This window comes from Epinephelus lanceolatus, chromosome 3 (genome assembly GCF_041903045.1).
Source record: "Epinephelus lanceolatus isolate andai-2023 chromosome 3, ASM4190304v1, whole genome shotgun sequence".
NCBI classification, from domain to species: domain Eukaryota; kingdom Metazoa; phylum Chordata; class Actinopteri; order Perciformes; family Serranidae; genus Epinephelus; species Epinephelus lanceolatus.
In genome coordinates this window covers 40,998,547-41,023,366 of record NC_135736.1, presented here as the reverse complement: position 1 = coordinate 41,023,366, position 24,820 = coordinate 40,998,547, and the positions used below count along the sequence as shown (strand labels likewise).

At 45.1% G+C, this 24,820-nt stretch overlaps 1 protein-coding gene across 1 annotated transcript in view; it reads left to right on the top strand.

Moving 5' to 3' along the window:
* The window catches only part of LOC117255747 (BCL11 transcription factor A-like), a 40,109-nt gene extending 18,683 nt beyond the window's left edge, over positions 1–21,426 (top strand). The window contains exon 3 of the mRNA XM_033624909.2: positions 15,985–21,426. Within this exon, the coding sequence (XP_033480800.1) occupies positions 15,985–17,966 (1,982 nt within the window). The 3' untranslated portion in view covers positions 17,967–21,426. The remainder of the gene's footprint in view (positions 1–15,984) is intronic.
* The last annotated feature ends 3,394 nt before the right edge of the window (positions 21,427–24,820 follow it).

Sequence of the window (24,820 nt, the reverse complement as noted above, 5' to 3'; positions counted from 1 at the left end):
TGGGTCACTTTTAAGCTAGTCTGAGTGGGCGGAAATTCGCTGCATAGATCAGCCTCTCATTGGGCGGAACAAGCCACCCGCTGAAGTCCCGCCCTACCACCTCCGGTTGTGTAGCAGTTTTCAACCGTTTTCAACACATCCTTTACTAACTTTTGTGGTGTTTGATCTTGCGGGGATGTAGCCATTTTTCTGCCATGGTTCGCGTCCTGTAGGCGATATTTTTGTGGGCGTGTTACACCAAAACCTGTTTCCCCCCGGCAATATTTTTGCAAGCGCACCATTGCTGTGGCACTGCCCAGAACGATTGTGATTGGTTGAAAGAAATACAAGCAGCCGGGGCGTTTTTTTCTCCAATCTTAAAGTGAGAGTCGGCCCAGCCAGACCTTTCTTTTCTTGAGAAAGTTCTCAGTATGGGTCAACTGGGCACCGACCCAGTCCTGGGTAAAGTTACCCATGAATATAGAAACCACTGAGTCAACAGTTACAACTAAAGGACGTTATTTTGACCCAGTTTTGAAACAAACCAGCCAGCTGTGTATGGGGTCACCAAGGTCAGCTATATGAACTGCTATGTGGGTAATTTCCTTCTGGTTCAGAAACCAACCCAAAGAAAGTCCCAAAGCTCATACCTTGAAACTGGGTTAATGACTCAACCCCATGTTTTTAAAGGTGTATTGACTACACAGATATGAGAGTGGTATGAATCTTTTCATCTAACTTTTGACAAGAAAGTGAAACAGCCTATTTTCTCCAAATTTACCAACATTATTTATTTAGGGCTTTGGTACATTCATTTTGAACTGGGAAGTTGGAATTTCTGGGAAAATTCAACTGTAACACTTCCGAAAGTCGGATTTCTGACTCGGAAAGTCAAAAAACTCACAAAAAACTCACCAATCCCATCGTTAAAATCCAATATAGCTTCTTCGCACATCATCAGTAGTGAAAGCTGCAGTAGTAAATCCTACTGTCTATCTATCTTTGGACATTTTTCTATGGTGTTTCTACTAACCAGAACTGGTGTGGCTAACATTTTGTTTTTCCACCTTGTTGTACTGGAACGAGGTCAACTCAGGTGTGAACGGTTTCCCAGCTCTGACTTTTGACTTCCAAGGTAAATGAGTATGACCAGAGGTGCAATAACTGCTAAAAGTATGTAGTCAAAGTCAAAGCTACAAAGCTGTCAAACCCTTTTTTTGCATTGCAAAGAATTCATCATGCTCAACAAGTAGGAAAAAATGTATTTGGCATTACACTGATTTTAAGAATTGAGACAATTTGACAGTGAAGAGAAAAACCTGCCTGTCTTGCTGGACTTGGAGATGGCCGGTTGACAACTCTTTTTATGTGGTAGCCATTTGTCATTGTCATTATCCTCACACAGTGGTGTCAGTTTTTGAAGCCTAAGCCAAATTTAAAAGGATGAGTGGTATGCAAGTGCTAAAGAGTTGCAAGCTTACTTTCCTCATCTGTGATCTGCCCTATTCAGAACAAGGGAGCAGGGATCTGGTTCGGACAGACCTCGCCATCTCTGCTTGGTGCCTTGGCCTGTTCCTGGCTCCTCTCAGTTCCCTCTTCCCTCCCCCTTCCCCCAGTTCTCCTTACTCCTGCCATCTTATTATCAGAGAGGTCGAAGGAAAGAGGCCCCTTGCATCTCCTCCTCTTCTTCCTCTTCTTGCCTTAAGCTATAGCAGTGCCATCACATGGCAAAATAGCCCTGTCTCTTCCAGCCCACCTCCCCTCCTTCTCCCCCTCAGTTATCTGAATCAAATGTATGTGGACGTTACGTGGACATGTCGCTTTGTGAACCCAAAGCTCAGGAAGGAAGCTGCCCCTAACCGCTGCCTGTACCGCTGCTTTCTGTCAGTTACCACTGCTGTCAAAGCTCCATCCCCGTGTCAGGCTCACACTGCCAGCAAAATGTTGCAGGGCCTTTTTTTGTGTTTACTTTTGGGTATCTGGATCTTTACAGCAGGATATTGAGCAGGCAGTTGAGATATAGCATTTGCTTTTAATGCTGGCATTTCTACTTTTTGGCTTTGTAGCTTGTTTAATTATGGTCTCGATCCTATTAGATTTTTGGCCATTTTACAGACTTCTGGCAAAAGTCACCTGGCAAGCCTTTGTCCAGAGTTTCTAGGGTAAAAACTTTGCTCTTACAAAGCACATATGAACCTCATGCAGTAAGTCGTATTCTAAAAGAAAAGGAGCAAATCAGAAGGACAGAGTGTTGATATGATGATATATTTTAAGAAATTATTGGATTTTGTTTCACATCATACTGTATGCGCCAACGTCTCAGCAACTGATACAAATCAGCGCAAAATATAGGCACAGTCATACAATTAGTTTACCTTAATAAATCAGTTGTAGCAGCTGCGTCGTCATCTGCTGTTAAGTATAGTGGCATACTAAATGAAATTGGGGGTCACCCTTGGTAGTTTTAGCGATTAACATAAGCTAATGACTTGGAAGGATGAACAGGAGGTGGAGATAAAGAGGGGAGAGAGAAGGAGGGAAGAAGGGGGATGTTGTCTGGCTCCCTCACCCGCCATTAAGGGCCTGCCCCTGGACTGGGAGTGCGGGCCAGTTTCCCATGCACCGGCGGCACAGGCAAGTCCTCTTTGGTTACACAAAATGTCTGCCTGTATGGCCACGGAGAGAGATATTATTAGCGTTATTTTGCCTCAGTTATCCGAAAGCACGGTGCTTGTAGGCTCCCTTGTTTGAGTGGCTGACAGACACTTGAGTTTCTGCAGCAGATTAAATGAAATTTTAGCAGCTTTTTCTTGGGGCCAGGCCATAAAAACCACACAAAGGATGCAGCTGCCACTAATGTAATCTAGAATGGGGTGCTGCAGTGTAAAGCTGTCCACCAATCTTTTGTTTTTTCTCTTCTTCTCCTCTCCACGGCTTTTTACACCGTTCTTGACACCCTTCAACTACACCCCTTCCTCTTCAGATAATATCCTTGTTCTTTCACTGCCCTTAATTTCTCTTTTCATCAGCTACCCCTCTGTGCACCGCAAAGGTGATGAAACCGGACGAGAGCAATAAAGGCCATGTGTTTTAAGAGCAAACATCTTTTTTTTTTATGCCTTTATTCTTCTGTACGGCCGTGTCAAAGGGACATGAGATGGGAATGTCTGCGGGCCCTATCAGCTGGACACGTATGGAATGAGTACAGGATCTTTACAGTTTGACCTTGCGCAAGTTCACAAAGTTCATTTCTCAGAATGCAACACAAGCAGTCCGCCGGGGTCGATGCCCCCGCGAACTCCGCGTCAGTCAGAGGTTGTCAGCCCCTCTCAAAATGACAGGGTGAATCTTGAGAACCTGAGTTCATGTTGGCAGGGAGGGGAGTAACATTCCTGTCAGGGCTGTCATTGTATAAGTGATAGGAGAGAGAGAAAGAAAAATATGGGAAGAAGAGAGAGAGACAGAGACTGCGAGAGCGCACGAGAATCCCTGATAATTAAAGCCGTTTGTTAATTACATTTTATAATCATTTGATGTTGATATTTGCATCAGCGCAGCAAAATTGTTGCACGTTGGTAACGCCTTACATCCAGACTCCACTTCTGTAAATGATGTTTTATAGTCTGTTAGAGAAGCAATGGCACAAACATCTGGCCCATAAATCTCAGGTGGTGCTGCAGCCGGAGAAACCAGCTCTACCCATCCCCTCATCAGCCATTAATCCAAATTTCCGCACTTCCACGCCGCCTTATTTATATACGGTTGGTTAGCTGGTAAGCTTTCCAGAACTGCAGGCACTGCAATTGAAAGTGCTGCTGCACTATTAAATGCGTATGACAATAAACTACAGTACAGTTGAACACATTGCTTTAGCAAGAGCTCTGACCCCTTTGTGCGGATACATGATATGCTCTGGTGAGTGTGCGTAGTTGCATCATGCCTGTGTATTGGCTGTGTTTCTTGCCACTGCCTGTCGTGGAATGTCTGGGTTCATGGACCCTTTCTGCGCAGAAACAATGGCTTGAAGGTGGACTCAGTCTGCCATTCAACCAGTCAGTCAGTCAGTCAGTCTTTACATATGTGTGTCCTGTCCTGCAGCTGTCTGCGAATAAATCCTTCTGTCACCAAAGGCACACGGCTTTCTGCACATATCCTGTTCATCAACTCTCTCTGAGGTCAAAAAGCTCAATTTAACATTTCTCAAAGACATGCATGTCTAGAGGGAGAGAAGAGGAATTTATTGTTTTTGCTGATTCCTCAACTGTTGCTTTTGTACCTGTTATTGCTGTCCTCCGTCTCAGTCTCGAGTCTTTATCTCTCTGTCTCTTATTAGCTCCATCTGTCTTGTTATTTCTCCTTTGCCTCTTATAAACAGTCCTCATAAAAAACAAGAGAGTTTGTTGTGGTGCAGCACATATGCGCACATGCAACACATACTTGCACACTTACAAAGCAACACCACACAGGTTTACTTAAACCTGATGACCCAATAGAAATAGCTCTTGCCCCCCTTTTTGCCACCCTCCTTTTTCTGCTCCTCTGCTCCGCCCTCCCTCCTTCCCTCCCCAGGGTAGGTCGCTATAGCCCCCCTTATAAACATAGTGATCTATAGGAGCCCTAGACCCAGACAGATTTTTGGCATGGCTGTGCAGGTAGCATTCCAGCACGGTTTGAGATCTTAGGGCCCTAGCCTCGTTAAAAGCCTGATTTATGCTCTACAGCTGGGCACAAAGGAACCTACAGGTTGGCTACCTTAATTAATATCACGCTCGCTACTGCTTGGACCTATGCATGTTCCCGACACACCTCTAGGGAGAACAAGCGGAAGGGTCCACATGCTGTATTTTTAACAGGCCGGTGACAGTGTGGGTGTGCACAGGATGTAACTGAAAAGACACAGGTAGCTGTGTTAAACATTATTTTAAATGATTCTCACAGTGCCATAACGTATCACTGATGTAAATGCAGATTTTGCCTTCTGTTGGAGCACAGAGAAATACAGCTCTGGGTGTTAACTCTCTGGGCCACGCTAGGTCCTATTGTCCACCATTTTACCAGCCTCTGTTGCATTGCTGTGGCGGCTGATCAGACCACATGTCTTCAATTAGTAGGCAGGAATCTGGTACGGGGAGCCTCGGAGATGAAGAATTGCGTGAAGCGTGGCCTGCCATTGCCAAGCATATGGCCCATCCATCTTATGAACTGTTATTGATGGTAAACGTTACATGTAGGTATTAACTGGCTGCATTCATTCCTGTTCAAACCCTACAGTCTTTCCTCTGGCATGGACTTGTGTCATTGGGGAAAAATATATTGTGCCCTGTAATGTACAGTCTAACCTTGACTCATTTGATTTGTTTGGGGAATTTGTCCAAAACAGCATGTCATAAAGGTGTGGCCCTGGTTGGCATCAAGCCTTCAGGGTAGCAGTTTTAAGCCTCTTTAAACTGCACAAAACACCCACTAACACTCGTTAACATCTGCCTTTTGTATTCAGTAGGAAAGGTTACACTTGGCACTCCCAGGACAAATGACTCTGCAGTAGTCACAGGTGTTAATTGGCTCCGGCTCTGATCAGCTTCGATCAGCAGTGATGGAAATATGACACCTGGATGGATGCGCTAATTTTAGCCCATTTGCCATCACAATGTGATGACAGGCTGCCACAAAATCCTGTCCATCTCTGTCTTAGCAGTGTTCGAACATCATTCGGCACAGAATTTGAGAGAAAGACTGAAGAAGTAAGAGATATAAAATAGAAGTAACAACATTTTCACTGGGCTTCATGCTGCTTTCTACTGTTAGCTAAGCTGTTTGCCATCCTGTCCATGACACTGAATGTGACAGAAAGACCTACTTGTCACTGAAAAAGAATATCAGTGTCCAGTTCTAGCATCGAGCAGGAGAGTGCTGAAGGAAACATTTGTAGGTCACTTTGGATATCTGACCACTTCCTCACTCTGCCACGTCGCTTCCTGCTTCTGTCAGAATGTCTTGAAGGGGCTGAATTAGGGCTGAACAGGAGGCCATTTTGCAATTTTAATCAGGATTTGGAAAGCGCCTGAGTTGAGAAGTGGCCCAGCACTGTTTTCTTCCAGATGAATTAATAATGGAACAGGGAATGGAGGGTTGGATGAATGGATGATGGTGGGTAGGGGCATTGAGGTCTTGCTGTTCGTGGCCGTGTCCTTATTACAGGATCAGGGAACTTCATGTCCTAGACCTTACTTGTTATGACTTTGCAGTGAATTTAACTTGTGATGCTGTACCGACATAAAAAATACACACTGAACTTGTGATATAATCAGTTTTCATCCAAAGTCCGGACTTCAGTTCTGCGGTCACCACATTTACAAGCATATCTTTCCCCACTTCCCACTCCTCCGTTTCTAAGGAAATTGGATTTGCGAGCTACATCTGACCCCGAGATACCCCTCAATCTAAAGAGTCCGGCTATTGATGCTCCCTTAACCACTCGACCACCGTGTGCACAGTCACACACAGCAGATGGGACGCGTGTTAAACCCTCAGCCTCCACAGCTCCGGGCCACGGGACACTCCAACACACTGGCCCTCTTGTTTTTAAAGTGCCATGTCCCTCCACAATGCCTTGAGGCCCGTATGCATAACGAACTGCTATGGTTGGCCCAAGCTCACATGCCCTGGTCCTCTCACCCTGAGGTGGTAGGGCAGGGTGAAAAATAACTGCATGTTTAAAACAGCCCTTGTTCACTGGCTAAATGATGGCCCATGCTTTAGCACTTCTGGGGCTTCTGCGAGCGTATTTAGGAACAAACAACTGAGGTCAACACTGGTGGTAACTTTGTGCTTCCTGCGCTTGAGCACCAGGTCAGGGAAATGTGGTATTTCACCTGCAATCCAGGTGCATCTGGAACCCCAAACCATAACACGCAAAACCCTCAAACTCCACTTTCGACTCCATCCCACAGAGATTATGATAATGATGAATATCTTACACGTCTCTTACGTTTTCCTTTGGCCATTCTGTGTGTGTCTCTTTCTCTGGAAATATTATTTACAGTGACGGAGCACCTCAGGCAAAGGTAGAGGTAGGAGGAGAGAAAAAAGGCTTGTACACACTGGCCTGATAAATTTTGAGATCTGCCTGGCACTAAATGAGTGGGTGGAGAGGATGAGAGGTGTATCGTGGCACAGGTGTTAAGGTAGTATGCCTGTCAGCTTCGGAAAAGACAGATTTAGAAAAAGTGTGTGTGTGTGTGTGTGTGTGTGTGTGAGTGTTTCAGAGGCAAAAGGAAAAAGGTGAGGGAATGTTCGTGTGTGTGGGGGTCAGTGTGTGTGTGTGTGTGTGTGTGTGTGTGTGTGTGTGTGTGTGTGTGATTGTGAAAGACAGACCCACTTTAACCTCTCTCAGTGCTGTCATCAGAGCGTGCTAAGGAAATAGCGTGATGGAAGGAGGAGTAACAAGGGAGCATGCAGGCTGCATGAGGGACGGAGCGAGAGGGAGAGGGAATGACTCTATCCTCCAGACAGGCTGAAGTGTTTACTCAGTCCAGACAGACTGTGTGTGTGTGTGTGTGTGTGTGTGTGTCCGGACTTCCATGAGCTCAGAGATACCCTGACTGCAGGTCTGTGCCTGTAGATCAGGCGAAGTCTCTAACCCTCGCTGCCCACTCTTCCTCTTCAACTTTTCTTCACTCACTTGCGCTCTCTTCCTCTCTCTATCTGTCTTACCCGCTTGCTCTCACACTCCCCTCCTCTCTCTTTCAACACTGCCTCAGTCATACAGCACAGTGGGCTCACGGGTGCCTCCTAACTTAATTTCTATTTTTTCTCTACTTTTATGTTTTGCCCCTACCTCCTAATATCTTATATACGGCAACATATTTGTATCAAGCTGTAGTCTTTACCTGCTTGCTAGTGGTTAAACACACAGCAGGCGGACAAAATAACAGAAACACCATCATTTTACGAGGAGCAGTCTCTCACTTCAGAAGCTCTTCGTTTTTTAGGGTGTCTGCAGGTCCTTAAAAAGTCTGAAAAATGTCTTAAATTCAATTTTTAAAAGACGATGCACCGACTCATAAAGAAGTAATCCCTCTCAATCATCATTTATGACCTACTAGTGCGTGTACTCCCACCGCGCTCAGGTGAGGTTGGGGCTTTAATTTGAATTTGTGAGGTCTAAATTGCCAGCAAACATGATCCAATTTCATTTACCCATATTTTAATTTCTTTGTATCTAAATGAGTCAGGCTCTCCTGCGTGGAAGTCCACATTTCTGATGTTACAAGTCTTCAAAACCCACCACTGAACCTAATATTGTCTTTTCACTGTATACTTGCACTCATCTGTTGGTAAAATATAGACTATGCTGACTCACTCTGATAACCTTATATTCCTACATAAAACCTACTGCTGTGGGGGACCACATATATACCACGTAGCTTTATACTTGAATAAGAAAAAGATGATTTGTCCAAAAGTCACGGTCAAATATTGTGAAACATTATCTTGAAAAGGTCTTAAATCGACACTCTTGATACCTGTAGACACTCTGTTTTTGCAGGAGTGCTTCATGCAGATGGTGACAGACAGTGTTACAGGAAGGAAAGACTCTTTTATGCAGTAGAGGATGTGAAAATCTGTATCGCACTTCACTCGCCAAAAAGGGGAGGCATGCCTGCTGAAGTGTCTTTGAGCAAGGTAGTTAATTCATGCTCAGTCCAAGGGTGCTGTGTCCTGGCTGAAGTTGTGGGGAATAAATGAAGTACATGAAAGAACAATCATTTTTTTGTATTCTCTAAATGTGGGTCCACCAAGGAAAACAAGGATAAAACAAGACTATTTTTCTCCTCAACTTAAACCTGACAGTCTGCAGTTTATGTTTATAATTTCCTTTACTTGTATCTACGTATTTGAAGGCACAACTTTGGTGGTTTTTAATGCTTTTCCTGTTAACTGTCAGTTGATTTGACTGCACATCGCCCGTTCAGTTCACTATGTTGTAGCTGTTTGTTTTTTGTGACAATATAACGGCAACTGACATGTCGGCTTCTCATGATTTAGTCAGTGCCTCATGTTGCTCAGAATATTCACCACTGAAGCTGTTATCAGAGCTGTACTGTAATGTGACTGTTATGTGTTCACATCAAATCTTTATAGTCTTTTTCCATGCGGCGTTTGTGCTGCTCTGTCCAGCTCCCTGCGTGTCTGTGAAGACTGAAGAGGGGGAAAAGCACAGAGGTCAGATACAGGGCCCTGTATGCTCCGGTGAAGCCGAATCGCGTCCTGGCAAATGGTATGCAGGCTCATAACGCGCTCCACTCGTCCAATAGCCGGAGACGAAACAGTTTTGACAGTGTCGAATGCCCTGCCCCGGGGGCCTTATCATCCTCCGCTGCTTGCCTGCCTCCCTCCCCTGTTTCTCTTCTCCTGATGCTATCTATCTGGAGATTTATGCAGAAATGTGCAGCTAGTCGACCTCCCTGGTCCCCCTCCATCCTTTCTGCGGGGACGCCAGCCTGTCATAAGCTGAGCTATGCAGAGATAGTGAAGCTCAGGCTGCTGGCCTCATGTCTGTACACTTCAAACAGGGATGATGCTTGTAAGGAAAGACAGCGGACGCTCTCATCTGAATGTTGCAGCCTGTATTTTGAAAGTAAAGAAGGCAGAGATTTCTGTGCTATTGTATTCTATTGAATTCTATTTTTTTTTTGTTATATTTTCCATTAGCCTATTTTACTCTCTCCTCCCCCCGTTAAGCTGCAGTTTATTGAGACATATCTTTTCTTTGACAGAACACTTTTCACATTTCCCCTCTGAAGTGCTCAGAGACTCCTCGCCCATCTGGGATATTGCCCGAGTCCAAAAATACTCCTGCTTGATTAAGTCTTCTTATGTACCTGGATATGTGTGCTTAAACTGACACTTGGCAGTTTGCAGTTTTCTTTGATTCCACTCCTTTATTTAATACCTTCTCCGTCGAGCGTTGGCTTTTGTTGACGGCAGTTTGATCCTGCGAAGCGGATCCCAACTCAATAAATAATCTCTGCGGATGCTTACATAAGCGATGGTCCATTTAATTAGACTGGTTAAGCTTAGAAGCCCAGAGGTCTTTTCACTGTACCATTAGAGCTGGGATGAGAAACAACAGCGTGCGGCCTCCCACCATCACTGGTAAGCAGAGAGCAAATAATGATCTGCATCAGAGACACGGCCGGCCCGGGCTATTATAAGGTCTGCCGGACCGAGCCGCTCCCGAGCACGAAGCTGTCCAGCTGGGCTTAGTCGGAGCGGATGGATAGATGGAAGGATAGAGAGATGGACGGACGGACAGACGAATGGGTGGGTGGATGGTCAGTTCAAACGCAGTTCAACTGAGAAAAGATGAAAGGGAGTAGGGTTACACGGGGAAACAGACAGCGCAGAGCGATGCTAATTTTGAAATGATTGTAGCAAGTGTATTACATACTAATGTCCACACACACACACACACACACACACACACATTGATACATGCATACAGTCATGTGGTCACTCGCTAACAATGAGCATGCATGCCCATTAAAACTCACACGCATGCAAAAGCACATGCATATTAAAAACACACTGTCTTCACACACACACATTCATCTATTGTGTATGGTGCATGCATTCATTGGCCCCTGTGTGGGTGCCATCTGTCCATAATGGTTTCTTAGTGGCTGAGAGAGACGCCTCAGTTCCACTGTTGCTCTTATCAACTTTCAGGAGAAGGAGAAGGGGAGAGGAAAGGTAAGAAGTGTGAAAGTCTGATTGGAGACAAAGCCACAGCCAGCAGATTACTTTATACTGGGCACAGGCCCTCAAAGACCACCATGCATCTTTATCTGGAGATCTGCCTCCTCCCCCGTCTTGCTTGTTCATGCCAGCTCGGCTTTTCTTTACCCAGTCTACCTCTCTCTGTCCCCTCTCCCTTAGCTCTCCGTTCTTTTTCTTACTGCCTCTTTCTGCTTCTTTTTTCACTTTTCTCCGTGTGTTTAGTGGTTAGTGGTCAGCTTCTTCCAATTGTGTGATGTGTGGCACCAACACCAGCCAGCGTCACAGGCCCCCGGTCCACATCGGACTTGTAAAAGGCTGAGGATTTAGGCCTGTTCTGTTCCCCGGCTGGCTTTCTGTTTAGTAAACCGTATTTCCTGCATCCGGCTTTGTCTCAGGAACAAGTGTTGGTCAAACAAGCCTTTTGTCTGTGGCCAGTGGCTGAGCGCACCACAACGAGTCTGGCCCGGGACAAAGAAGTGAGTGTGTGAGAGCCCTGTGTGTGTGTGTGTGTGAGAGGCTGTGGCAGGGAAACACAGGCAAACAGAGAGAGGTAGAGAAGTAAGGAGGAAGGTCAGGGCCAGCCAGCTGCTCTATCAGGTATTTTTGCAAACACAAGATGGTTGCAGGGACTGATGAAACATCTCAGGGTGATAACACGAGACACCAATGAATGCAATGAAATAAAGGCTGCAGTTCCACCAGACACTTTTCATATGGTGCCCTTAGAACCGGTACATAACCCATATGTGCACCTAAACCCTAGATGTGTTTAGCCTTTCCACCACAGACAGTGTTCTTAAATATAGGCGGGGTCGCATGGAGTTCGTAATAGCCACCTGCATTGAATTCTTGTGGAGCAAGAGTGATGATTCTTTCTTTGGCAATCATTGGACTCCAGTGTTTCTTGCTCCAGCTTTTAGTATTGGATCAGTGTGCAAGGTGCCTCAACAGAGGGGTGACGAAAACAGTGCTATCCACAACTTTTGATAATTTAAATGCAAAAATAACCATTCTAAAGTGCTGCTCTCACACACTTAAACCCCCGACAAGTGATTTTAGTTTACTAGTTTAACAATTATTTTCCACTCAGACCTTCAAGTCAGGTGAAAGCCATATACAACAGACAAATTAAGAAAATGCACGACACTGAAGAAGAGCTCTAATGGGTGCCTCGGATTCTCCACTAATTCCCCACCTTCTTCCTCAACCTGTCCTCTCCTGCTTCCCCCTTCACCCCTGTCCAATCCCTGACTGTGAATACCCTAATGACATAAACAGAGTAGTAATCACATTAACGGCAGTTACGGCTGAGGCACACTTAAGAGGCACTGTATTGACAACCCTCCGTCTTCCCAAGGCACTCACTCCAACACCTATAAACACTTATGAATATTGGCAAAGACCTGCTATTAGCATAATCACTTTTCAGGTGTGTGTGAGTGCTCCCGAGCCCCGGGGCAACTGATGGCTTTGGGAAATGGCGGGGACACGCTGCGTTTCTGCGCCTTCCTCTTCCTCCTTCTCCTTTTGGAAGGGCCCTGCGAGCTAATCCTGTTAGCTCGTTCCTCCATTAGCTAAATGACCAATATCAGTGAGAGCTGCGTGGTCACACCAGGACGGCCTGAGCCCACTATCAGGCTTGGTCAAGGACAAAACAAAAAAAAGAATGTGGAGGTCAAGCCAAAGTCTGCAAGCTTTTGGGTGTATGGCTGGAAAGTTTGAGGACAGTCGATGGATGGTGGGTTTGATTGAGAAATAAGGCGGGGAGAGACAGTTGATGACAGTTTTTTTTAACGCATCATTAACCTGCCAGCACAGGGTCAAGGTCACGGTTGTCTTGGCGTCTGTTGTTTTGTTTGTTTGTGTTTGTGGCTGTGTTTTGGCTGAGGGGATGAAGGGAGAAGGGGGTGGTATGGTTCCTCTGTGTGCGTGGTGATTGAGAGAGTGCGTGTCAGGCAGGGTTTGGGGGTTGGGTTTGGTAACAATAGAGCAATCTGCATGAGCAAAGTGTACATGATGCCTCAGCCTCCTAGACTGCTTGTGTGTGTGTGTGTGTGTGTGTGTGTGTGTGTGTGTGTGTTGCTTTGTCTGGTCAACACTGCTGTCTGGTACGGTGGAGTGAATGTGGTGTCAGCAGCTACAGGCGGCCATATCTGCTGTTTAAGGCGCCATAATTTCCCCCCTGCCCTTGCGTCAGTCGGCCTTGTGCTTTTCTGCTTGAGCCCTGGATCATATTCTCGGCCTGATAGCGGTGCACTGTGTCCACTAGACACCATAATAGCCTCCCCCTGCTTTGTGTTGCAATGTGCTGAAATGGCTTTGAAGGAGTTGTTAACCCGCCCTTTCTTTTCCTCTGACTGTTCTACACCGCTCCTCTGCCTCTTTTACTTCTTTATATTTCTCTTTTTTGTGATTATCGTTCTTCCACTTTTTCTGCTCCTTATCCTCCTGGCCCCTCTCACTCCTCCTATAGGCTTTCCGTCTTCTCTTCCCACCCAAAGTCCCCTCTTTCAGCCCTCTGCCATGAAATGGCAGCTAAGGGGTTGTCAGTGTGGTTTCTCCTCTCTGCTGATCCTATTTCAAAGGGACCTGGAGATCCAGCATTAGCCCCAGCTCTCCTGCTCTCCAGCCCTAACTCTCCACAGACTTAGAGTTAATGGAAGGAGAGAAACAGACGGAGAGAGCGAGAGGGAGCTCTCCTTTATTCCATTAGAGGACAGGCTCGTTTATAAGATCATCCTTCCTCCTTCGCGCAGTTCTCCGCTCTTCTTAGTAGCAGGAAAAAAAAACCCTTCAAGGCCGTCAAACGCCTTGTCAGAATGTCTTTTCTCCTTTTGAATAACTGTCCTTCCATCCCTTTGAGGACAGCTATCAAGGACAATTGCGAGCTTATTTAGATATCCTCTCTGCCGTTGTTGTGAATCTGGGCATGCTTTGGTCAGGCTTGTTGATGCCCATCAATGTGTCCACTGCCTGGATGGGAATAACAATTATTGTCGCTGCTTCTTGCACGAGCACAGTTTGTCAAATGTCCATAGATGGGCTTGTGATTGCATAGCACAAGACATGCTGTTTTTGATACATAAGAAAATGAATTGACTACCGGCTTTGAAGTGCTGTGTTGTGGCTGCCGTGTCCTTCAGAAATGTGGCGGGTTGTCATTAGGAATGTCCCCTTCACGCCACACTTCCCTCCCTTCCTTTTTCCCCTGCCTCCTTCCTTCACTTCCGCGATCCCTCAGTGCTTTCTTTCCTCTGACGGACGCGGCTGTGTCTCAGAGGAGAAGACGACATTCTGGCCAACCTCCCATCTCCCTCTCTCGTTCTTCACAATAACAGAAAAAAACAACATCTATTTTCCTCTTCATGCATATGCACTCTCTGCTCACACATTAAGGCAGGGTTGAGGAAGTGTGTATGGGCTGCAAATCAAAGCAAAGTGAGCAGGAGAGGCCAGGTTATTGCAACCGTTTTACGAGTGATATGGGGCTTTCTATTTAAAGCCATAAAAACACACACATAATCAGGAAACATACATATAGCCAAAGTCAGTGTAATGGGCACATTTTATTTGTGCTTATGAGAGAGGGAGCAAAAACGTGTATGGGCAAATGGCTTTTTTATGATGGAAAAATTCCATAGTGGGTCAAAGCCCCTTGCAGGTGGCAGCAATTAACTGTAATTTTTGCAGATTGTAATGATCCATAATTTACCAGTATAGCCCCCCCTCTAACTCTTTTCAGTCAAGAGAAAAAGGTTTGCGTGGAGGTTTGATTGGGTGCACATTTTATGCCGTGTTCTGGTCTTTAAGTGAGATTGTTCGGAGGGGGCCATGGTGGCCGCGGACACATGAGATAGAAAGGAGAACCACAAAATACCAATCTGCTCTGTCTATTGCTCACCCACAACATCCCTCTTTTCTCTCAGCAGCCGTCTTCTCTTTCTGCCCCTTCTTCACCCCTTTGTCTCTCAGCCACAGCAGGCTTAAAACATGCAAGACTGTCCATCCACCATCTTAGGGATCGTTCATAGTCGCAATCACACTTACACACACACACGCAGACACACATGGCCTATCGTCGTCTCTCCCTCTCCCTTGTTCTTCCCTCTCGAGCACAGTATGGCCATGGTTTTGGGTTCAGTGTCTGCAAATGACTTCAGAAAAAATGCCCTCCAGTGAAAAAAGAAAAAAAAAGAGAAGAAAGGATAAGAAAGCCAAAAGATGAAAGAGGGAGCACATTTGCAAGTGGCGGATGCTTCTTATTTTGCATATCTCTCACTTCTGCTTTCCCCTTCTTCTCCTTTTCTATTCACCTGAGAGGATTTAAATAAATCCATAAAGCATGAAATATCAGAAATAGAAAAGTAATGCATGAAATGCATTTTCATAGGAGCCTCCCCACCCACACACAAACACTCATACACAATTTTCCCCTTCGCTTCTTTGCGCTGTGAAATGTGTGTTTTTTTGTGATAAACGCTGGTACAATTTATTAACATGTGACCTCTTATTTGTATTCAGCATTAATATGCAGCATCAGATACATGTCCCACTTTAGCCATGCTAATTCTGTAAACATGGCATTGGAGGGGAGATGAGTGTGTTTAACGAGATTAGGCGTGCATTGTCAGGCAAATCTCCGGTCAGTGTGCAAGTGCTATTGAAAGTCAATTATTGTTTGAAATATTCCTGTGCCTTCTCAACTGTGTAAATTGTGTATTTGCTGCCTGAGATATCTCTCATTATTGTTTTATTCATACACCTATTAAGCGTCGACTGCAAGTGCATACGTGTTTAAAAATAAATATATAAAATGCACATTCTATCACATATATGTTATTGTTGTTTTAAATGCAGCGTGTTAAGATTCAGTCATGCTTAATGATCACAAGTGAGGTGATTTATTTTTCTGTTCACAAATTTATTTTCATCTAATTTCATGGAGCCATTTAAAGATTTTGTAAATAATCACAGTCATGTCCGGCCAGAAATAATTGGTGATGTACGGGGTTTTATTTTGAAAGCGCTAGAAAATGAAAAAAATAGTGATGCTACATTCGGCCACGCTCTCTCAGTTTTTGATGATCATATTGGACATTTTGTTACATATTTTAAAACCTCACTTTCATCATTGAACTGTGTAGCACACTCAGTGAGTCTGTTTTATCATTTTAACAGGTCAGTTAAAATTGTTGTTTCTCTCTGTGTCCCTTTTTTTGTCAGATAAAGATGAGCCCAGCAGTTACACCTGCACCACCTGTAAGCAGCCCTTCACCAGTGCCTGGTTCCTGCTCCAGCATGCCCAGAACACCCACGGCTTCCGCATCTACCTGGAGAGCGAACCTGGCAGCCCCCTGACCCCCCGCGTGGCTGCAGCTCCAGGAATGGGGGGTGATTGTGCCTCCTCCCAGCCTCCCCTCCATGCCGTCCACTTGGCTGATGGCAGTCCTTACAGCCTCCTGAGGATGCCGGGCTCTGGCTCTGGCAGAGATTCAGCGTCCACGCCTCGCGAGGGCCGTTACCCCCGAACCCCACCACTGTTCAGCCCGCCACCACGCCACCACCTCAGCCCAGATGACCTGGCCTTGGCAACCCACCATCCCAGCGCGTTTGACAGAGTGATGAGGCTTAACTCAGTGCCACTAGAAGCCCCTCCAATGGACTTCTCTAGACGTCTACGTGAGTTGGCGGGGAATGCCACCGGGGCTTCCCCGCCTCTCTCCCCTAACAGGCCCAGCCCTATGCAACGGCTGCTGCAGCCATTCCAGCCAGGTTCAAAGCCTCCATTTTCAGCAACACCTCCCCTCTCCACCTCCCAGTCACCCTCTGGCTCACGCTCCACCCCCAATCCCGTATCCAACGCCGCCCAGCCAGGCACCCCTCTCAAGGCAAAGTCTTGTGAGTTCTGCGGGAAGACCTTCAAGTTCCAGAGCAACCTAATCGTCCACCGGCGTAGCCACACGGGGGAGAAGCCATTCAAGTGTCACCTCTGTAACCATGCCTGCACCCAGGCCAGCAAACTGAAACGACACATGAAGACGCACTGTCAGAACAAGTCCTCGGTGCTTAATGCCAAGTCAGATGACGGCCTATCAACTGCAAGCTCTCCTGAACCCGGTACCAGTGATCTGATGGGCAGCGCAACAGATGCTCTCAAGTCAGTGGTGGCCAAGTTCAAGAGTGAGAACAATGGCCTGATGCCAGAAAATGGAGAAGAGGAGGAGGAAGAGGAGGAGGAGGAAGAGGAGGAAGAAGATGAGGAGGAAGAAGAGGAAGAAGAAGAGGAGGAGGGGGAGGAGGAGGAAATTGAGACTAAGCCTGGAGTGGAAGAAGAAGAGGGAAGGAATGACTATCGTTTTAGCCTGCGGCTAGAGGGGGCCCGCCACCACCAGAACAGTGAGGCCCTGCACCCTCACCGCCGGAGCTCGTCCCGGGGGCCTGGCGACGAGGACTCGGCCATGGAGTCAGACCGAGCAGATGATGGAACCACCACTACCATCAATGGCCTGGGACCTATATCCACTGACAGCTTGTCCAGGAAGCTGCTGAGTGGAGGGGTCAGCCCCGGCTCCCTCAGTCCCATCTCCAAGCGCATCAAGGTGGAGAAGGACCTTGACCCCCCCACACCCACTATCCCAAACACAGAGAACGTCTACTCCCAGTGGCTAGCTGGCTATGCTGCCTCACGACAACTCAAGGACCCATTCATCAACTTCACAGGTGGGGACTCCAGACAATCGCCCTTCGCCTCCTCATCTGAGCACTCGTCGGAAAATGGCAGCTTGCGCTTCTCCACTCCGCCCGGCGAGCTGGACGGGGAACGGGTCGCCTCAGGACGCAGCGGCACCGGCAGCGGGGCCAGCACTCCCCATGGCGGCAGCGGAAACGGCAGGCCGAGCTCTAAGGACGGCCGCCGCAGTGACACCTGTGAGTTTTGCGGCAAGGTGTTCAAGAACTGCAGCAACTTGACAGTGCACCGACGCAGTCACACTGGAGAGCGGCCCTACAAGTGTGAGCTCTGCAGCTATGCGTGCGCCCAGAGCTCAAAGCTCACCCGCCACATGAAGACCCATGGACAGATGGGCAAGGACGTGTACAAATGTGAAATCTGCCACATGCCTTTCAGTGTATACAGCACTCTGGAGAAACACATGAAGAAGTGGCACAGCGACCGCCCTCTGGCTAATGACATTAAGACTGAGTAGGCAAAGAGCAGCATGCTGGCAGCTCTCTCTCTTTCAGCTCCCCTGGCTAAAAAGCAACCCTGGCTAACTAGCCAATAAGTGAGGGGAAAGGACAACAGGGTTAGACACCAGTACACGGTACAGCCCTGTTATCATCCCCGACTGGAAAAAGCTGAATGCATGATCCATCATTGGGGCAATACTATTGCATCAAACGCAAAACTTTTTGAGCCTTTCTATTGTGCAATAATTTACACGTTTTGTATTTTTTGTAACTGGACAGCATGCTCGGTGTGTTTTGGCTACTTAGAGAGAAAATTGTCCTCGGCTGGTGGGTTTGGTTGTACATGTGTTGCTGTTGATACGTTTGATTTCTTCAACATGAAAAAAAAAGTTAGTTATGAGAACCCATGCTGCATACAGTACATACTGTTTTACATATCATGTACAGTTTTGTGTTCAAACATAGTGGACGGTGTCATATTATCAAAACATCAAGACAAGCAGGGTCACACTTAAAACTGATCTTTGTGAAAGATTTTCCATGCAAGATTGAGATAAGATATATATATAAATATATAGAAATTGGGCTGCCTATACAATGCTAGGCACTAGCGCCATGAAATATTTCTTTGACAAACAGCAATGAAATTAACAGTATGGTGTGAAATGACAACAAAGAGTGCCTTGGATATTTTACCTGCATTAGTTAATCCTCCTTTTTGCTATAAGCTCGGAGTTTCAGCTGTAGAAGATTACAGGACATTTTTGTGCACATATGGAATAAGCAGGTCCTTGCATCAAGCACCTGCACAACCCTGTCATTTTGTGACTTAGCAGAGCATAAGGAACCAGCTGAAACAAAAAAGAAAAAAAAAAAGATTATGTGTACCTCTGGTAAATCATTTATCTGCCTGACTCATGTATATTATTCTCCAGATTATGATTCTGTTTACCGGCATGTTACATGCTAAAAAAGGAGTAGGTGTGTAGAGTTTTTGGTCTAGGTGTTTATGTTTTCCGGTACGTGTGTACCACACTGAGAGGGTAGTCCGACGAGTTGTTTTAACCAACGTAAAGCTCTTAATTTTCCAGAGTGTTTATTTTCTTTGAAAATTAAAAGTTTGCAGTTTTTGTTTTGTAAGTAGCACAGAATTATGTTTCTTCTGTGTCAGTCAGGCAGCAGTGTAGCCAGCAGCCACTTGGAGACCAGAGTGGGTTTTAGTTAAGCCAGACAGATTTCGGGTGAGGGTGGGGGGTTTTGGGTGGGTGTCGGAGGGTAAGGGTAGCGGGGTGGGGTGTGGGGTTGACCAGGTGTCTCTACAATTCAAATGTTTATGTCCTTATAGCGCTTATTCTCTTTACTGCATTAGATCTTAGGAACAATTAAGGAATCTGAAACTTTTTTTATTAACTCACATTGGAAACGATCTTAAAGTCCAAATCTAAAGTCAAGAATCAGAATTTAGAAAATAGAATATTAAGAAAAAAAATCAACAAATTACCCCTTCCACACAATTTTTAAGAGTCAAATTTTCGCATTTTGTGTTCTTTTCAGTTAACATGCTCTAGACCTCATTGTGGTAGTTGTATTTTTTGTTTTAAATCTCCATCACCCGTCATTGTTGAAGATATAGCACTTGTCACTCTGCCTTGGATTCTGTATCTGTCTCTCTAATCGGAGGTACAGTCGGTTGAGTATAAAATGAGGACCAGATTCCAGATCTGGGACTACCTACGTGCACTGTTCAATTTTCCCAGTTTACAGTCGGACGCTCAAGGGAAAACTTGCTCTTATGCTGACAGATTAGTGTGGTGTCATTGCTTTGCATTAAAACCAGAAAAAAAGACAAAAAAAAGAGAAAGAGTTGAACTAGAAACTGTTGCCAGCCATGTCTCCTCCCGAGAACTGAACATCAGTTTGGCTCTCGGGGGTATCAATGCAGGAACCGCCATAGAAATATCCTGCTTCATACCAACTATAGAAATATACAGCTCAGTACAGAAAGATAAAAAGTCTACAAATTTGATTTTAAAAGATAAGTAAATTGTGTTGTTGAGTTTTCACTTCAATATCTTTAGGGGAGAACCTTATTTAAATTTTGTTTTCAATTTTTTTTTTTTTTTTTTTATCGTTTATTGTCGTTTCTCTTTCCTGTCTCGGTGACATCCGGGACTTGATCACTATGTAATGAACTGTAATGAACATGTCTCTCATCTTTTCTGCCTTTACTATACACAAGTCTTCAGGTTGAACAAAAATTTGCATTGGGGAGAGATTTATGATATATAAATATATAGAGAGAACTTAAAACACATAGGAAAATGCACACTCATGTAAGTTCCTATGTTCAAAACACATTTATGGTCTACTTTTTTCCTGTATTTAGAATGGTATTTAAAATTAATGTTCACTTAGTGTAGGCACTTATAGTATTTATGTTGGAGCCTGTATTTTTAACTGTTTTGCCTGTACTCTTTAAAGGTTTCAATGTACCCTTTTTTTTCTGTAGTGAAAAAAATCCCAACAAGCTGCCACCGTATATTTTCTTAATTTGGCAGGATAATATAGTGTGAATAATTTGTATGCTTGAAAATAAGTATGTTTTTGAAAAATAAAATGTTGTGGAGTTCCCCAAGGGTGAGAGGTCATGTAATGGCCTTTTCAGGCAGTCCCGCTGGAGTGACCACAATGAGGTAAAAACAGGTGGTTGTACATATCTTTTTAGTTTGTTTTATATATTTTTCTCTCCTGCCATTTTATATGCAGTAATACAAGCTATTGTTGGGTTTTCTCGGTAGCCAACTTTTTACTGTCCTTGAACATGTACCACCTGATAACATTCCAGCCGTTTTTTGAAAAAGACCTTTTGTCATATGCAATCAATCCAACATCAATCTGAAAAGCATTTTTTCTTTTTTTTTGCTACAGTTTTCTTTGTTATCTTTTGTTTTTTTCATTGCCAAAAGAACCATGGTGCTTTATAATTTAAATATGGTACATCTCATATGCAAGGCATATTCTAAATATAACGGAAATCATAGAAAGAATAAAAGTTTGGTACATGTTATCATTGCTGATGGTATTGAGGTACATTTGAGTTTTCAGCCTGATTTCATCCTGTGTTCTGTATTTACTCTCAAGCTATTTGTTCTGAACTGAACTTGAAGTTGACCTACGGCATTGGTCGACGTTATTTATTATGACTATACACACACACACGCTCTGTTCAGAACGGAGTCACTGCAAAACAAATCAGCCTGTTTTTTCTCCCTCCTGATGAATTGTGATGGCTTAATTTCTCTGTTTGATGACCAAAGGTCATTGACCGACATTCATGAGTTCTTGCTCGACTTACAGATTTTTGTTGTTGTTGTTTTTTCAGTTACGGAGATGCCACTCTATTTTCAGCTGTTGTCTGCATTATTCTCTTCACTCAGCCATTTTGTCTTGAAAAAAATAAAAAGTATTACATACATATCTGAATTTGGTGCTTTGGTTTTTTGTTGTGGTTTGCATCCTTGGTGTCTAGCTACAAAACACTCATAAGACTTAAAGGAGCACAGTGTAAAATTTTAGGGGGTTTAGCGATGACTGCTGCAGATTATATCAAGCTGAAACTTCTCCTGGTTAGAATTCCTTCAGTGTTTATTGTTCAGGAGGTTTTTATAGTGAGCCGAATTATCCGCAGAGGTCTCCTCCTCTCCAAAACATATGGACCATGTGATTTAAACAGCTAAAAACACTAAATAAAGCAGTTTCAGGTTATAAATCAGTGTTTCTCTGATGCTGTTTGGCATGTCGGAGACAACCTGCTAGCCTAGCGCCTGCTAATGTCTGCTCACATTTTTTCTCTGATAACTTAAGATCCAGACGTTCAGGAGGTTTTTATGGTGAGCCAAATTGTCCGCAGAGGTCTCTTCCTCTCCAAAACATATAGACCAAGTGAGTTAAATGGCTAAAAAGTCTAAATAAAGCAGTTTCAGGTTATAAATCAGTGTTCCTCCGATGCTGCTTGGTGTGTCAGAGACAGCCTGCTAGCCTAGCACCTGCTCATGTGTGCTCACCCTTTATAACTTAAGATCCAGATATTTTTATCAGAAGTCGAATTATCAGTAAAGGTCTTTTGCTCTTCAAAACAAACTGACCCAGTGATTTAAGCAGTAAAAGCACTGAATAAAGCAGTTTCACATTACAAATCAGTCTTTCTCTGATGCTGTATGTTGGAGACAGGCTGCTAGCCCACCTGCTAACGTGTGTTTAACTTTTACCTCCAATATCTTATGAGCCAGAGTTCAGAAGGTGTTTACTGGGAACAAAATTATTTGGTGTCTTCCTCTCCAAAATAAACGGACCCGTCATTTAAACTTAAAAAAGCAGATTCACATTGAAAAATCAGTGTTTTTGCAATGCTCTCGTCACAGAGGGGCTGTGAACTACGATGGCTGATGCATAACCAGAAGACACAGAAATGCAAATGGTCCAAACTAGAGCCAGTGTTTGGTTTGTCCGTTCTGGGCTACTGTAGAAACAGGGGGGTGCAACAGGCGATCTCCATAGACAAGTACATGCTCCCTATGTAGATATCAACAGCTCATTCTAATTTTCAGGTAATCATAAACTAAAGAAAACATGCTTATTATATCATATTCCACTTCTGCTAATATATCCCCCTAAATCCTACACACTGGACCTTTAACCACCAGAACACACACATATAAACACACATTTAAAGTGCATTGTGTGTATACATGTTTGGATGTGTTGCACCCAGGTGTGTTTGCATGGCTCAGCTTGAATCACCCGTCACAGGGGGTGGAAGTTCACCACCATATCTCTGGTCTGTGGCCTTGTCAGGTCAGTGAAGCGTCTGCGTTATATCTGTAGCAACCCTCCCATCTCCTCCTGTCTCTCCCCCTGTCTTGCCCCCCGCCCCCCATCTCTTTTTCCCTACCACACCACTCTTTTCTTCCCTTCATGTTTTTTTCATAATGCTGTATCTAACTTTATATATCCTCCTATGTCCCAATCTCTCTCTTTTCTTCCGACCTCTCCCTTCCTCGTTTCCTCCTCTCCCCGCTGAAGCACTGGAGGGCAACGTGACAGACTAATCGCTCTCCTTGTCCGAGCCTGGCGCTGTTTGCCTAGCAGGGCCAGATTAAAGTTCACAGATAGAGAGAGGTTCCTGCTTGGGCCAGGTGTTGACAGTTAAGATAAAGCAGAGTTGCAAGGAAGTGGGGGGGGGCGGTTGGTTGGGTGGGTGTTGGGAGCGCGGAATTCTTAGCCTGTGCGTGTGTGTTTTTACACATATACACATTTATACTTTTCAGGAGGGTGGTTAACCCCCCTCTCCTTTGTCTCCAATCTCCCAAGTTCAATGTCAAGAGAGCAACAATGCTCTGGCCCACAAATCCCGCCACCAAACAACCCATGCATAGCAGACATACTTTTCCCATAGCACACTCTTGGCCCTTGCCTACCATCCCCTGCCCCCTCCTCTTCCTCCTTGTGTAGACATATGTCCTTAACTCGTAAAGGCAACAGTCACAGCTCTTTGGGTGTTTTCAATAGTTCTTGGAGCAGGATATAATGCCCACAGTTCTGTTTGAATACTTTTCTTCACTGTTTTTAATTTGTAAAACAAGATGTTGGAGAAGATTGAAATGTGTTATTTTTGTTGCTCATTTCTGGCAAGTCTGAGGGGAATACACCGGCTCTCTGTTGAAGGGCAAGGATTTATTAGTTCATTATGCTAATCAAAACTAGTTCACAAACACTCTTGAAAAGATAAAGATTCCCCCCTCCCTCTTTCCCTCTTTCTCTCTTCCTCCCCCACTTCACCTCTCTCTCTCTGTCCTGACTTGCCTGTGTGTTTAAAGCAGGGGAGGCCTCCCAGGCATAGCTGGGGAAATCCTGTCCAGGAGAGAGTCGCCGCATTGAATCGACTCTCTAATCCTCCTAATATGCCACTTCTCCCTGTCCGCTGCTCTCCCTCTATCCCTCTGCCTTCCTCCGTCTCTCTGTCTCTTCTGTCTCTTCTGTCTCCTCCTGGCGTCAACTGTCAGTTGATCATACCTCTCTATCTTTCCTGTCCCTCCTTTTCTTTCGCTCCCTGTATTATACGTATGCTGTCGTGCCCTGTTTCTTTGTCCATTCCTCTTCCTCTAGTTCTTGCCTCTGTTTCAGGCTCATTTTTTCTTGGGCCTGAGCCTGTCTCATGAGTGTCAGTGAGTAGAGGAAGGCTGAAGAGCAGAGATGGAGAGGCAGACTGCAGCTGTGCTGTGCTGCAGTGAAGAGGGGGCCTCGTCCGGGCTCCTTGGAACAATATAAAAGCACTAATCACCCAGGACAGCTGACACCCAGTGCCTCACACATATACACACTATGCCTCACACACACACACACACACACACACACGCACACAAAGATCTAAGGATTGCCAGTATAGGGTGGAAGGAGAGGAGCTCTGCCCAGACAAGACTTACAGGTCTGGCTCGGCTAGAAAACAAAGTCTGTGTTTTGTCTATGGGCAGCAGTGCTTGGGGGCTGAAAGTGCTTTCTCACAAACATGCACACGCATGCATACATTGTGCCTATGCATGCACACACTCTGCTAAACTGTCCAACAGACATGCATGCATGCACACAAATGAAAACTTAAAAGGCAGCTACGTGCACAGGAGTATACAGGCAAACTTCCCCTCATGCACTTTTGTACGCAGACACAGAATCAAACACACATGCTGATGCTGGAACACAAACCACATAATGGATTGGGTGCATGCACGCTCACACACACACATAGACACGCACACGTGCGTACACAAAAGTGTCTTCGGGAATGTGACCTTTTCCCAAAAGCCTCCCTTTCCTG